The sequence below is a fragment of the Caloenas nicobarica genome, chromosome 4, assembly GCF_036013445.1.
Source record: "Caloenas nicobarica isolate bCalNic1 chromosome 4, bCalNic1.hap1, whole genome shotgun sequence".
Lineage (NCBI taxonomy): Eukaryota > Metazoa > Chordata > Aves > Columbiformes > Columbidae > Caloenas > Caloenas nicobarica.
In genome coordinates, this window is record NC_088248.1 from 22,151,297 (window position 1) to 22,166,590 (window position 15,294).

At 37.3% G+C, this 15,294-nt stretch overlaps 1 protein-coding gene across 4 annotated transcripts in view; it reads right to left on the minus strand.

Moving 5' to 3' along the window:
• TTC29 (tetratricopeptide repeat domain 29) overlaps window positions 1-15,294 on the minus strand; it is a 220,166-nt gene that overhangs the window by 115,224 nt on the left and 89,648 nt on the right. For 3 of the 4 annotated variants that reach the window (XM_065634079.1, XM_065634077.1, XM_065634078.1), the window contains 2 exons: window positions 12,094-12,190; window positions 8,325-8,408 (listed from right to left, as the gene is read on the minus strand). In XM_065634079.1, coding sequence (XP_065490151.1) covers window positions 8,325-8,408; window positions 12,094-12,185 — 176 coding nt within the window. In that variant the 5' untranslated portion in view covers window positions 12,186-12,190. The remainder of the gene's footprint in view (window positions 1-8,324; window positions 8,409-12,093; window positions 12,191-15,294) is intronic. The other variant, XM_065634080.1, reaches the window with a different exon arrangement.

A 15,294-nucleotide genomic window follows, 5' to 3' on the forward strand; every position in this document is an offset into this window, starting at 1 on the left:
TTTGAGAATTATTAGGAAGTCATAATTGTACCATGGCAAATTAGACTATATTTCTTTATTTCAGACTCTTTTTGTACATTAGAGATGCCTCAGCTCAACAGAGTGTTTTAAAAATAGAAGTCAGTTGTGTATTGCTTGTCCATTATCTTCAGTACTGAATATTGTTCAACTATTGAGAAATGAAAGCACTAGAAAACCGTACGACCAAACTTAGTAAAAACAACAAGTTACATAAAAAAAGAAAAACTTCAGCTCACTGTGTTCTTCTTTATTAAAGTATGTCATGTATTTTATCTTGGCAAGAGTTTGATGAGTTTTTGCAAGTAAAATTCTGTTTCCTCTATACTTGCTAATAGTCATGAGAATCTGTAGTTTGCACCTTCCCATTAAAAATGTATTGTATTTTTTGAAATTATTCACCCCGCCTTTTATCCAGATCATGTCTTTGAAAGGAGGAAGTAGATAATAAATGGAATAATTCATGATTTCCCATTAAATATGAAACTTTCTTTTGCAGAGTTTAGAAAATGAAGTTCTACATAATGTACAGAAGTTGATTAGAACTTTTTTTAACCTTTTCAAGAAAAACCTTTCACATTACGCAAATGCACAGAGAAGTTTCTTTAGGAAATGCGAACTGTTCACTTCCCACACAGTTCTGTTCTTTAGATCGCTGCCTAATTGCACTAAATAATATGTTTATCAGACTCGAAATTCACAGAGATCATTCATTTGACCAAAAAGAATGTGTGCCTCCAAGTACTGAAATCTCTTTTGGAAAGTTGATTAATAAACATTGAATCCTGGTCAAGGCAAGCAAGACTGTTAGGAATTATTCAGACAGAAAAAAATACATATTTAAATAATATTGTGAAATAAATTTAAAATTTATCTTCTAGCTCAATAAGTAACTTGTGCCATCTCCCTTTCCACAAGCAACACATCAGCAGGGAGTTAGGGATAGAGTGCCTTAATTTAAAATTTCTTTTACTATGAAAGGATACATTTCTTTGGTTCGATTTACTCTTTTCCATAGTTTTTAATTTAAAAGTGAAGAAACATCCTTATAAAATGTAAATGAGTTGACACAATATGCCGTCAGTTCTCAACCAGACTAATGTGACAAAGAGGTTCATAAGGTGCTCATGGGTCACATCCAAAAATTGAGATGAGCAAAAAAAGCAAAATCTTGCTGGGACTCCATCACTTGATGTTGTGACTACATCAGTGGACAAGGAAAGACTGGACTGCTGTAAGGCCTTTGATATGGCCCCCCATAACATCCTTCTCTCTAAATTGGAGAGATATGGATTCAATGTATGGACTGTTCAGTGGAAGTGGCTGGATGGTCACATACAGAGAGTAGTGGTCAATGGCTCAATGTCTGGGATCTCATTGTCCCTCAGGGGTCCATATTGGGAACAGTACTATTTAATATCTTCATCATTGACATGGACGGGGGATCAAGTGCACCCTCAGCAAATTTGCAGATTACACCAAACTGCATGGTGCAGTTGACACACCTGAGGGATGAGATGCCATTCAGAGAGATCTGGACAAGCATGAGAAGTGGGCCCATGCGAATCTCATGAGGTTCAACTAGGCCAAGTGTAAGGTCCTGCACACAGGTTAGGGCAAGTTCTGTTATCATTACAAACTGGGGGATGAAGGGATTGAGAGCAGCCCTGCAGAGAAGGACTTGGGGTTACTGGTGCATGAAAAGTTGGACATGAACTGGCAATGTGCACTTGCAGCCCAGAAAGCCAATAGCATCCTGGGCTGCATCAAAAGTGTGACAAGCATGTCAAGCGAGGTGACTCTGCCCCTCTACTCTGCTCTGGTGAGACCCCACCTGGAGTACTGCATCCAGCTCTGGAGCCCTCAGTACAGGAAAGATATGGACCTGTTGGAGTTGGTCCAGGAGAGGCCCCAAAAACGATCACAGGGATGAAACACCTCTCCTGTAAGGAAAGGCTGAGAGAGAAGGGGTTGTTCAGCCTGGAGAAGGCTCTGAGGAGATCTTATTGTGGCCTTTCAATATTTAAAGGGGGCCTATAAGAAAGACAGGGACACACTTTTTGGGAGGGCCTGTAGCAACAGGACAAGGGCTAATGGGTTTAAAATAAAATGAGGTAGATTTAGACTAGATAGAAAGAAGAAATTTTTTTTATTATGAGGGTGGCGAAACACTGAAACTAGTTGCCCAGAGAGGTGGTAGGTGCCCCATCCCTTGGAGACATTCAAGGCCAGGCTGGATGAGGCTCTGAGCAACCTGATCTAGTTGAAGATGTCCCTGCTCATGGCAGGGGGGTTGGACTAGGTGACCTTCAAAGAGCCCCTCCAACCCAAACCACTCTGTGATTTTATGACCTGAATATGAAAGGGAAAGCACGGTTTACATCTTTCCGCTTTTGCTGCTACATCTTTCTTTACCTGCCTTAAGCTCTTATCTCTTCTTCTGTCTTCATAGTGTTAAACACAGAAGATATGGAAGCAGCTGAAATCAGTGCATCACTAGAACCAAGCACAGTGCAATCGAGGGCAGAAATACAAGGAAAAAGCAAAATCTGCACCTATGCATTATCCGTCTGTGTCTGAAATTGCCTTTTGCAAGCTTTCTATTAATAGCAGTTACCCCTCCTCCTTCCATGCCATAACACCGTGCCAACAAGATATTTTTCCTAACCCTTATTCTTGGCAGTGCTCCTCCCCTGTCCCTTGAAAGCCTCACTCCATAACACAAAAATGGCCAAATCCACCTTACAACACAAAATTCTCAAGTCTAAATTATGCATGTTCAAATTGGAAAGCCCCAGTAAATATTTCAGGTTGCAAAAAGACAACATGGCAATATGATAAGCTGTCAATGGAAAAAGGTCCAAATCTATTTGTTGAGCAAAAGATTTCATAGGTCACCTATGAAGTCACCTTACTAATCTATTTGGTAGAGGTGACAGCTACTCAAAAGTCTGGATTCATTAAACCCCCAGTCATCTATTCGTATTTAGCTTCCTTAAAGAACTGGTCTATTAATGCAAAAGACTAGAATAAGGAAAAATAGAAAACCAAACAAATCTATACCTAAGTACCAAAACTCTCATGATTTAAATAACTTATAAACAGAGGACAAGATCAGAAGCCAAGTCTAATACTAGATCTTACTAGTCTGTCATGGCTGTGATGAGAATAAAGAATAAAGCATCCTTCAAGCTAGGCCTTCTCCTTTCCACCAGCCCACCAACCCCATTCCTCTTCCTCAGTGGACCCTCCAGATCATCCTGGCCTCTAATCAGGTGACATCTGGATCCCCTTCAGTGTTGGAAGACAGATGGAGCTGAACATTCAGAGATGAAGTGGTAGAACAAGGAAGGATTTAGAAGAGAAATCTCTTATTTCTGCAGTTACCTTGAGCACTAACACTTAACCCCTCATTAATTTTCTGACACATTTTTTCCATAACTCTACCTAGTAGATATTGAAACCCTAAATAGCAGAAACTTGGGGAGGAAGTGGGTGAGAGGGGGGTTAGTTAATAATTTGTCCCTTTTTATCCTCTCACTGAAGAATGGAAAAACAATCTTCTATAAGATGGCAGTACCAGAAGATTTAAAATGGATGCCAGGTCACTTTTGGTCTAGGCTTGACAACTTCTTGCAAAAATGCTGCCTCAGGAATCAGTGAATGCAATGCTCCAAAACTTGTACCTCATCCTTTTTAAAGCTTTCAAAATTCAATAGTTCTCCAGTGTGGAACTCAGCTACAAATACATGTGTCTACATCTAAGCTAGTCACCCTAAGTGCTCTATATCGGCAATGAAGAGAAATAGGTCCTTCAAAAGTGTAATTTACCTTATTCTAAAGCAGTTGTCTAAATCCTAAAAGTTGTGGCTCAACCAAATTACGTATTCTTAATTATTTTCATTGATCACATAGGGTGATTAACCTAGTCCTGTGGATTAAACTTACCCTGTTTTCCTGAAAATAAGACAGGGTCTTATATTAATTTTTGCTCCAAAACGTATTACTTTTTTACATGTGCAGCTGCCTGGACACTATTTAAATTGATTTTTTAATGAACTGTAACTAGGGCCTACTTTTTGAGTAGGGCTTATATTTTGAGCATCCTCAAAAAACCTGAAAAGTCATGCTAGGGCTTATTTTTGGGGTAGGTCTTATTTTCAGGAAAAGAGGGTAGATGAAACCTTCTTCACTCTCTCTGCACAGAAGGACAAAGGTTTATGGAAGCAAAGGAATGCTACTATATTCACCAGTCATCACTCGTAGTGCAGAACAAGTTATATTCCAGTTTTCAGTATATAATCTGCAAAGTAGCTTAATGATTGATCTTCCCAGTATTAGCTGAAATGGCTGGCAATTGCTCTGGGGGGGTCACAGCCCACCAGAGACTGAAAGCCTTTGCCTTTTTGTGTTCCAGATAATCCTGAAGTGGACCGACCTTCTGGTGAATTCTAAGCAGAACAACCCACTATACCTCAAAAACATCTGCTCCAATACATATAAGATAATCTTGTCTCTTGCTTCAAAGAGTCATATCAGAGCATGTCTTCACTGACAAATTTATCAAGGCATAACTGCCAATCCACCACTCACAAGACAGAAACCACAAAATTTCTCCATATCTAGGTCAGCTAGTACCATATCTATATAACAATTCAGACGTCATCTAACTACCAATGAATCTTGAGTAAAAACTAGAACTCCATCTTCTAATTCACAGAAATACATCTAGTAAAATCACGAATGTAATATTTTTGTTACTACTAAACACAGCTGTTCCTCCCATCAAAAAGATTTCGAAGTCTCTCTTTCTAGTATTTAACTCTTTTTTGATGATACGGTATTCTTTGGATGATTTCCATTTGTACGAAGAAGAGAGAACTATTGCTTGATCTTTCTAGTCCTGACAAAAAGATCAGGAAACAGGAATGACATCAAATTCTGGGCCATTCTAGGCTCCAATCTCATTTGAAGATTCAACCCTGGAATAAATCTCTTGATGGAAAATGCCTTACTTCATCATTCAACATGAACCTTTTGACTCTTAGATCAGTCATAAGGACAATTTTAAATTTTTACTGCGACCCAATTTTGAGCCATTAGTGATTTGGCAAGTCAAGACGAAGAACAGAAAGTATCAGGGAAAGCACACTGAAGGCCAGTGGAGTCAGCCAACCTCCTCATAAGCTGACGAATGCTTAATTCTATAGCAAGAAAGCAGCCACATTCTGCATTAATGAGAACCTTTACTTTTCTCCATTTCCACCTTCTTGCACCATATTCACTTGTGGTGAAACACACCAACAGAACAAAAATCAATGAAAACAAAGTCATAGCCTGATTTAATATAATTAAAGTACTACCTTTCTTAAGCACTGTTTTTTCTTCCTCTTCTATCACATCATCCAACAAAAAATTATTACAAATAAAAAGCCCCTAAAAGCATCTCCGCATTTTTCCACAGAAAAAAAATAGATTATAACATAAGCACACTTAAAGGAATTCTTTTCATTTGGAACAGAGTACAGTACTGTATGACAGAACAACAACTTCAAGCTTTTTTCCCAACTATGAAGAAACTAGCTTATCTTACTTTTAAAGAATATTGTGCAGGATATTGTTTTATGAAATGGCTTTAAATAATGTTGCTTGTTTCCATAAATGTGCTACTACCCATACATTCCTTTATTTAGAAGGTAATAAATTTATTTTCTGCCTAATATGCACCAAAAAATACGAAGAGTGTTTAATATTTAGCAGGAACGCGGCTACAAGAATTTGTCTTGACAAAATAATGACTTACTTATTAAATTAACCTCCATATTAAATAGAGGTTAATTATTATTAAGTTATTATTAAATAATAATTGTTTATTATTAAATTAACCTCCATATGAGCACCAAATAGCTTGAAAATATTGTCCTTTGAAAAGGACAGTAAACAAACTCATCTTTGTAAGTATATCACTAGTAGCACAGCAGCCGATTTTTCCACTTCCAGATTCCTCAGACTTCTTCCATCCGCATACCCTAGTAACTGTCAGTACAGAGGATGCAGGACTCATGACACCTAATTTGAGAATCTATTTATCAGTATATTCTTATACTAATGAATATGTATCTAAACATATAGTACCACTGACTTCCATGTGCATAATTGCTGTCAGCACAAGCACAAATGAATGCGAATGAATTTGCTTTAGTTCAAAAGAGTCAATTTCTGACAAGAGTCTTGCTAAACTATTTTGTTCACCAAACTCTGTAATGCTATCACACTGCCTAACGTTGGTGTCTTTCTGTTCTAATTTTAAAACAGTGATAATTTCTCTGGTGAAAATGAAACAAACACCAAAATAGCCACAAACCAAGAAACCTTCATCATACATTATTTAAATTTTTGACAATATCTATTTAGGGAAATATTTTAAGTATCTTAATAAAAGTGCAGGTATTTAGGTGGCAACAGGAAGGTATCCTGTCCCGTTATAAAGAAGTGTGATAGTCTACTTTTGGAATGGAAACATTATTTTAAAAACTACACAGCATATTATAAGCCATTTCTCACACTTTTTTAAATAAAAATATCTGTTGTTTGCTGAGGCACACAAAGCATAACATTGATTTCAGTAAGATCATTTACAGATATGGCATTGCCTTACTTAATAAATTGGTTTTAAATTACAGTTGATACATTTAGGTTTTTGTAACTAGATTAGCCTAGTACTAATGTAATTACACTGTAGCTGCTAGTTTGTTATCATTCATTTGCTCTCACATGATTGTATCAAGTTTATGGAACAGTATTACTTAATTACATACTACAGAAATTTTGTAACTGCTGAGCTACTACCAAAAACTAGAATTCTGAAAATAATGAAATACACAGAACATGAATGTAATCTTTTAAAAGACGTACTTAAAAATCTGCATAGAAATAAACCAGAATACCTTTGATATTTAAGTTTAATCTTCTAAGAAGCTTTGATAACTGTGAAGAACAGCATATTACAAAACACTAAGGAAATGCCCCACTTTGTGTATGTATTGCAGAACAGATGATAAAATTCTCAGTTCATTGTGGATTTTCTCACTGGTTTCCACAGTTCGATTTGTTCCTTTGTTTCTGCTGGTGAGAAGGTTCTGCCCAATCCCATCATTGAACTAGTCTTTAGTCCATTTTTTAATCGAATTCAAATAAAAGTGGAGCACAAGTGTGCTTTAAACAGATTGCTCTCTTAGATCAGCAGACCAGATATATTACAATCTTTTTGTGACAGTCAGAACACTTACTAGCTTTACCATGTTACCATTATAAAAACAAAGTCAAATTGGACATGTATCACAGGAAAAGAAAGTGTGTCTGCTGGTTGAGTATTATATGGTATGGATGTAGGACACCGCTAAAGTTATTACCCCTCAACTCAAGTGTGGTAATTTTCCAGATTTTCATTTGAAAATTTTTAGGCAATGTTCGCAGGTACATTCTTAGGCTAGGAAGGAGAAAAGAAACACGTTTTGCAAGAAACTAGCTAGTCAAATTCCTGTCTGGTTGATGGAATGTTTTTATACAGCAAGGGTGATCCTGCAATATTAATTGTTCAGGTGCCTAGAGCCCTTGTATATGCATCTTTTTATTATTTAAATATTGAAATAAATAAATCATCTCACTTAAGCAACCTGCAACTAGATTTGTTAGAATTCTTTCATTAATTTTGATGGTGCTGAACCTCAGATCTGTTAAAAGACTCCAGAAGAATAAGTCAGTCATAGTCTCTTGTAACTTCTAAATGTAAATACTTTAGCTGTAAGAAATCAAAAGTTATCTAGATTTCTTTCATTCACTGGGTTTTTAAATAACTAATGGTGTATTAAATGCTTCACAGCAGAAGTCAGCACTTGGGTTTGGCTAAATAATAATTCAAAATTACAAGAACATGTATGTTGGTATACTAAGGTCCCACCCCAGAGGACATATTTCACAGAGGCTCAGAAAAAAATAATAAAAAAAAAAAGTAGCACAATTTCACATATAATTACTGACACAATCTTAATGATCATGTTACAAATGTGATATAATACTTTGGTAAATACAGAAATTAGTAAAACCGGGAAGCTAAATGCTTTGATATATTTAAGATCAGGAGAAATAAACCATCATTATTTAATATCAACTTCAATTTTTAAATGCCAAGTTTCACTAAAAAGGGCAGGGCCTAGGGAACTTTAAATTTAAATGATTATGATGACTAGAAACAAAGGAAACAATAAACTTATGGATGTTAAAATGCCTCAAAAAAGCCAACTTACGCAGCAGCTTCTTGTTTTGACAACCCTTTGATATTCTTCGCCAAATAATCATCTATGCCATCTTTGTCTTTGATCAAATGAATCCTAAATTTAAATGAAAAAAATTAAAATAAAAACTGTGAGGTGCTAACATAGACTTCTGCACCATGTATAATATATTAGTATTGCCAAGCAGAGCTAAATACTGAAATATTGACAAAGTAATACATCAGACATTCTATAAACATATACAAATATCTTTTTAATTTTTTGGTCTGTAGTTATTCAAGCCTTTCTTTCTGAAAGGAAACAAAGTCGGTATTAGCTTTCAAGGAGCTGGTTACCTGATATTTATGCCTAAACTAGAAAAAAATGTGTATTAGCTAAATCAATAATAATTGATTAAGCTATCCATACTTCAACCGTTTTCTAAACCAGAACCCTTACACTTTTGCATAATCAGTATGGACTGGAGTGGTCCAATCTATTTTGTATTTAACTTTTTCAAAATTAATATAAAGAAAATCAACAAAAAAATCCTAAACCCAACTCAAAATGTTTTCCTTAGTGCAATGCAGACTTTTAAGACTGCTCTCAGCTTTTCACCGTTTGAGCAGCATATTGCAAAAGACAGTCCACTAAGAGGGTAATCCAAAGGGCATTAAAATAAACAGCAATATTCCTAAAAGTTTCAGGGTGCGTGGATCTAATTTTAAGATTTGAACTGTAAATCATTTCACCTTTCACTTGAGACATCATCTCTTTGCATCTCCATTCTGATGCACAAGAGATGCCTTGAATTTCAAAGGATTATATGCACTTACCGACCATAAAATGTATTTATATAGATTCTGATAGTGCAACAGTAGAGAATATTATCTTTTTAAAAGTAACATGAATTTATTTTTATTCTCATTTAAAAGAGGATAAAGATTGTCTGGTTAATCACTCAAAGATAAAAGAAATTCAACATTAGTGTTCCACATAAATCTATTACTTTCCTCTTTGTCTGTATTATGCTGCTGTCTTTCATTAAAGGGATGAGAGTAAATTCTTTTCATAATGTTCGCTAATATAAGCGTCATGCTCCTTATTGCTCTGAGAATGCTGAAGACGCTTCATGAGGTTCATTTAAATGAAAACAGAATAGCTAAGCAATGCAGAGATATTTTGACACATCTGTATTTAAAACAATCTAATAGTGAAAACTTCCGGCACAAATAGGGCATTTAAATTTGTTCCAGAATTTACTACTATTGAGCTGCACCAACAGAGGCTTCTGTTTTCAAGTTGCACATAACTCAATCACTGAAAAATGTACACCTAATGGATATTGCCATAAAAATTCAGTTACAAGTGAATCAATATAAAAATTTTCATACCAAAATAGTCACAATTTAGGAAGATACATAATGTCATTACAATACTGAAGATAAGCTAATTATTGTATATTTTAAACTGATGTAAAGCATATTTTGAGATACAATAGGTTTATATGAGGTAATAGAAAAATTGAAAAGTAGTATCTCTGGGTAATTAAATATGAACTATTCAATAGTCAACACAAAAAGACCCCATGGGTGACCTTTGTGCTTTAAGAGTACAAAAATGAGCTTTTAGCACATCAGTAGCACCCAGAGAACACACTAGATGCAGGGTAACAGAGGAGTTCAAACCCCCAAACTGAAACAGCTACAAGTGAATTCCTAGCCATCACTGTCAGCTTTCTGCAATTTAATCTACACTGCAGTTAAAAATCATCTCAAACTGGAACAAAGGAAAGCCTGATGCTTTCTCACTATCTTCTTAAAGATGTTTTAATTAAAAAAAAAGAAAAACAAAAACGAAACAATCGGGGAAAAGCCCTCAGAATTATATACAGTTTAAAATTTCACCTACCTTATAGTCAAGGTATAAATTTCTGAGCTCTGATTAGAAACAAAAAAATCCAAAAGCAACAACTTGCATACCAATTACTGTTTATGTAAGTTCTGCAATACCCTGTGTTGGACTGATGCAACTATAAACATGGTCATCCATCATAAAGAATTCAAGTTACTGAAAATAATAAATACTTCTCTCATCCTGGCTGTTATTATCAATGATGTTAATGTAGCAATAACCAGAAAAGAGAGGTAGATAGGAAAAAATACACAGTAGAAAATTCCATCACCTCAAATAATCATTATTTAAAATGCCTTGTTGTATGCGATGAGAATGAAAAACAATAAAAGTAATTAATGGGAATAACTGAGATTGTGACTTAGCATGGACAGTGTTTCTTAATAGTGAAATGAGGTGCTAATAGGCATTGTTTCTTTTAGAAGTTGCCACTTGCTTTTTCCAATCTGTTTTAACCTTATTTCTCCAGTGTTTCTATGACTCACTGTATTTCATAAATAGTTTATAAAAGAGTCTACTTCACCTGTAAATTGGGTCCTATTTACCTTTAGATCGATCACTTATTAAAAAGAAGTGGTTTTTTATCCAATGGACACATATCCCACATTTTACACATACAACTATTTCTGTTACCAGTCTACACAGCAAATAAAATAGATACTGCTGCTTTTTTTTTTTTTCCTAGAAATAGACTTACTAGTAAATACACTGGGCTTTTTAATCAAAGAACACTACAAAGTCACAGAAAATATGAAGGACCAAAGCGATTCTCACACAACTTTCTAATCCCAGTGCCTATTTTCTTAACTCAGACACAAGTTGCTCAAAACTTCCTATTAAAGAAAGTGGCAGAGCTCTTCTTGCTCTAGTCACTATGCATGTACAGCATGGTCTAGACCATTACAGAATCACACACTTCTTTTCTGCAAATAGGCACAACTTCTATAGGACTGCTGCAGAATGATCTTCTAGAATGTGGAACTCCCCAAGCAAAGGAACGAAATGAGCCTCTTACCTCCGGGGTGAGTTCTCCAGCAGTGTCGTTACTGGAAAAAGGGATGGCTGCAAAGCACTGCTCCAGTCATAAAGGATTAAAAAAAAAATTGCAAGACATCACTGCATGTCTTTATTCTATCAATGTGTGAGAGAACATCTATCAGTAGGAGATCCCTGAGAAAGTCTAGGCCCAAGGATACCATGTTTCTAGATCCTTACTGCTTTTAGACATAGACATGCAGCTGTGTATCTCTGAGAAACAGCCACAATTCTTTCTGAAATGCAGGCAATTTCAGGTAAAAGAGCATACTGGGGCAGAGTGATAACTGGGAGACCAGTACTCGCTGAGGGAGCCAAAAATGTATGGATACAAGTAACTGAGAGAAGGAATGAGTACAATGGAATGGAAAGCCATGCAGGCATGTGCAGAAAGAAGATGGCTTGCAAGTATGGCACTGTTGTTAACTCTCAGTTATTAAGTACAGGATAATGTTTTTCAAACCAGTTTTGCTCATTATATTTTCAGACACAATAAACTGGTTTGTGTCTGAATAAAAAAAAAATTGTTTCTTCATCCAAATAAGTACATTTTCAGTGACCTACATTTGTATCAATGCAAGACAATACTTGCTAATTGGAAGTAACTTCCTATGGCTCTTGAAAGGGTTTTGAAGAATGATGATGAAATATCTACCTTAAACAGAACACATTTCCTATTTTGTTTTTTTTTCCCCTTTTAATTATGAAACTTTCCTAAGAGAGATTTTTTCCTTGCCTCCGTTTTTTGCAGTTTTAAATATTGCAAAAAAGCAAACATAATTTGTCACCTTGCCATAGCTGATTGAAGCTATTCACAGTAAAAATGACACTCTGAAGGAAAAGAGGTACATACCTTGCAAAGTCTGATGAGGGGCAAGCAGTCTGCTCTAGGAACCTGGGATGCTCCCGTGGGCTTTGTAGGATCGCTTGAGGCAACACATTCATTTTAACTAAAACAAACAAACAAAACCAACCTTACTTCAAACAGTGTCTTCCCAGTGATGCAGTTTCTTATCCTTCTTATGCTGCTTCCCAGTCAACTCTTATTTCCCTTGCCTTACGTGTAGAACCGGACTCCAGCTCCACACAAATTGTGTCAGGCCTCAGAACTGCTTCACTAGGACATAGTGCATAGGCATGGTCATGATCTTACTTTCAATGGTTTTCTCTCTTTCATGGGAGTGCTTTTGATTTGCACAGGGACAACGGATTCAGCAGCCTTTCTTGCATTTGATTCTCTGTGCTTCCTCAAGCTATCTAGGTCCAAGCATTAATAATATTTTAATACATAAGAGCATGAATGATTGAACATGTAGTATGCAAGGCAACAACAGGCACTGTATTAACATTCAAAATAATACATAATTGTAACAGTAACAATCCTTTGAATAAAAAAAAATGTAAGTAATGCTACGCTTACAACACAAGGTTTTACTTAAAGCAAAAGCTGAAAGCCCCACAGTTATGTAGAATCATCTAGCTCGTCATTTTGAAGTACATAAATGCTAATAGGACTTTTTTGTCACATAGAGCTACTGTGTTTTTTCCCCAAGTATTCAGTCTACACTTCCTACCATTAAAGTTTCAGCTGCCAGTTCCTTCATTTTGCATGTCTGTGATCTGAGGACGTTAGCAGCAGGAGCACCCTTACTTTTAAATTTGGTTTAATGTAGGTATTGCATGCCCTGCTGGTAGGCCTCAAGGCACAAACTTTTAATAGGGATGTGAAAACAGAATATAATAGGAAGGAGGGAATATTTTAACTATTTGCTACATTTATTTCCTGCAAAATAAATTTCCTTACACTAAATGCTAGATATGAATCACCTTGATACTGAATGATCAGCATCAGAGTAGCATATATTTTACATATTAGCCTTCCTGGGATCAAAAGCCATTTCAGCTATGAAAATTTTTGCTACAGTTAGTGTAAAGCAATTTTAAAAATTGTGTTACTTAGACTGGAATAACAAAGAAAATTTTAGGTTAAAAATATGACAGCATATGATATTTCTTTTAGGTCTTAGTACTAATGATAACATTTGTTACAGAAAAAATATTATTTATAAATAAACTGATCTACAATCAGACGCAGGAACATTTTACACAAGTATCACAAAAAAAAATCAATAGAATGAAAACATATGGGTAATTCATCACTATAAAATATTATACTTCTTAGAGAGAATGACAGGCTTGTATCCAGAAGCAATTTAGAAAGGAAAATCTCTTGTTAGGAAGATGCTATTCAGTGAGAAATAGTAATTAAACTTTGGAACAACAATACTGAATCTCAGAGAAGATACAAAGCTTTCTACAAGCCTCTTAGTTTTGAAGCGTTAGGTGAGGAGAAGCAAACAGACCATGTCTTAATGGCAGCTGTTGAATTTGGCAATACAGGAGAGCTGACCATCTGCAGCCATGGGGCAGAAAAGGCAGAGGAAAGCAGCTGAAAGGAAGCCCTGAAAGCCCTGGTAGAGCTACTGCAACCACAAAAAGCTCTTGCTGGGTAGGTGTAGTCCCTGGCATAGCACAGGTCTGAGGCTCCAGGTTGCTCCCACATGGGACCTGCCTGGAGCATCCAATAGCTCCTTGCTGGTCCCATGCTCCAGGTTCCCACCTCACAGAAATCAAGTGTGTGATAAGCTAGGCTGGCACGCACACGGGTCGCACACTAGCATGAGAAATATGCAGACATTTTTTTGAGTCCATTACTGCTTCACAAGGATTAAAACTGTTGCCCTGACTCCTATTTCAAACTCAAAGCTTGGGGAAAAACAACAACAACCACCAACAAAAAACTCCAACCAACAACGACAAAAAAATAACAAACAACCCACATTGAAAAACCTACACCATAATAATATCAATTTCATTTTTATTTTAGAGGTGGGAAGTTGCTTTCAGTGAAATGGATGGTGTTTTCCCTCATTTCCAAGGTAACTAATCTTTACAGGTAAATTACAACCACAGAGGCATGTGACAGAGGTATAAGCAAACATACTCTTCTGGAACATGTGCTATTCCATTCACATAAATTTCTTTGCTGATCAGTTAGAGGTTGCTCGCTCCTTTACATCTTGCTCCATTATTGCAAGTCCCAAGCCACATCTCATTTACTTAATCAAACATCCACAGAATTCAGCAAAAGCCAAGACAGCGCAGTTTGTTTCTAACCAAGCGCTACATTTAATCACACGATCAGGGGAGTCTCCCCGCAGGCTGGAATCGCCCCAACACAGTTGAAGCTAAAGGTAAAATGCAAATTGATTGTAACGGCCTTTCCTAGCACGTTTTAGGAAACCTGTGGGCTGCCACCTAGCCCTTCCTGCACATTTCCCGAGGCACGCACAACCCTCAGCGGAGGCTGAGTTTCCCAGGAAGGGAAGCAGTGCAGGAAGCAGGCATGGCTACATCCACACACCTTTGCAGACACGCGTGCTGCTATCTTGCACCTCACAAAAACGAAAGGATGTCAGACCACGAGAGGACAGACTTACAGACACACCGCTTTATTGCGCCGAAAGTGCTGACGTGATCGATCGAAAAACGCGATACATTTTTAAAGCCCATAGCCGGTATGACGGATGTAATTTGTTCTAAGTAACCTGGAGGAGTTCGCAGCCCCAACCAGTGCTTGGTTTGGCAGCGCTCAGGCCGTACATCCTGAACCTCCTCCAGCCCTGTGGCTGTGGGGAGCACAGGCAGCCGCTTCCCCCACCTGTTAACCACCCAATATGCTACGTACCCTCAACCGTTGGCCCCGCTACTGTCTCTGCCCCTTAAAAACCAACCGAACAAAAAGCCGCAAACCAGCAAACAAACCAAGCAACCCCAAAACGAACCAAACAAACGAAAGCAAAGCCCCAAACGCACCGCCGCCACCGACCCCACAGTGGCAGTTCCTGGTTGCCGGACGAGCTCTCCCCGGCGGCCCCGCCGCACCGGCCTTTACCGGCTCCGTTGCTGCCCCGGGGCCGCTCGCGGCGGGTGCGGCGCGCGGGGGCAGAAGGGGCCGCCACCGGCTGCCCCCTCAGCGCGGACCGTGCGCCGG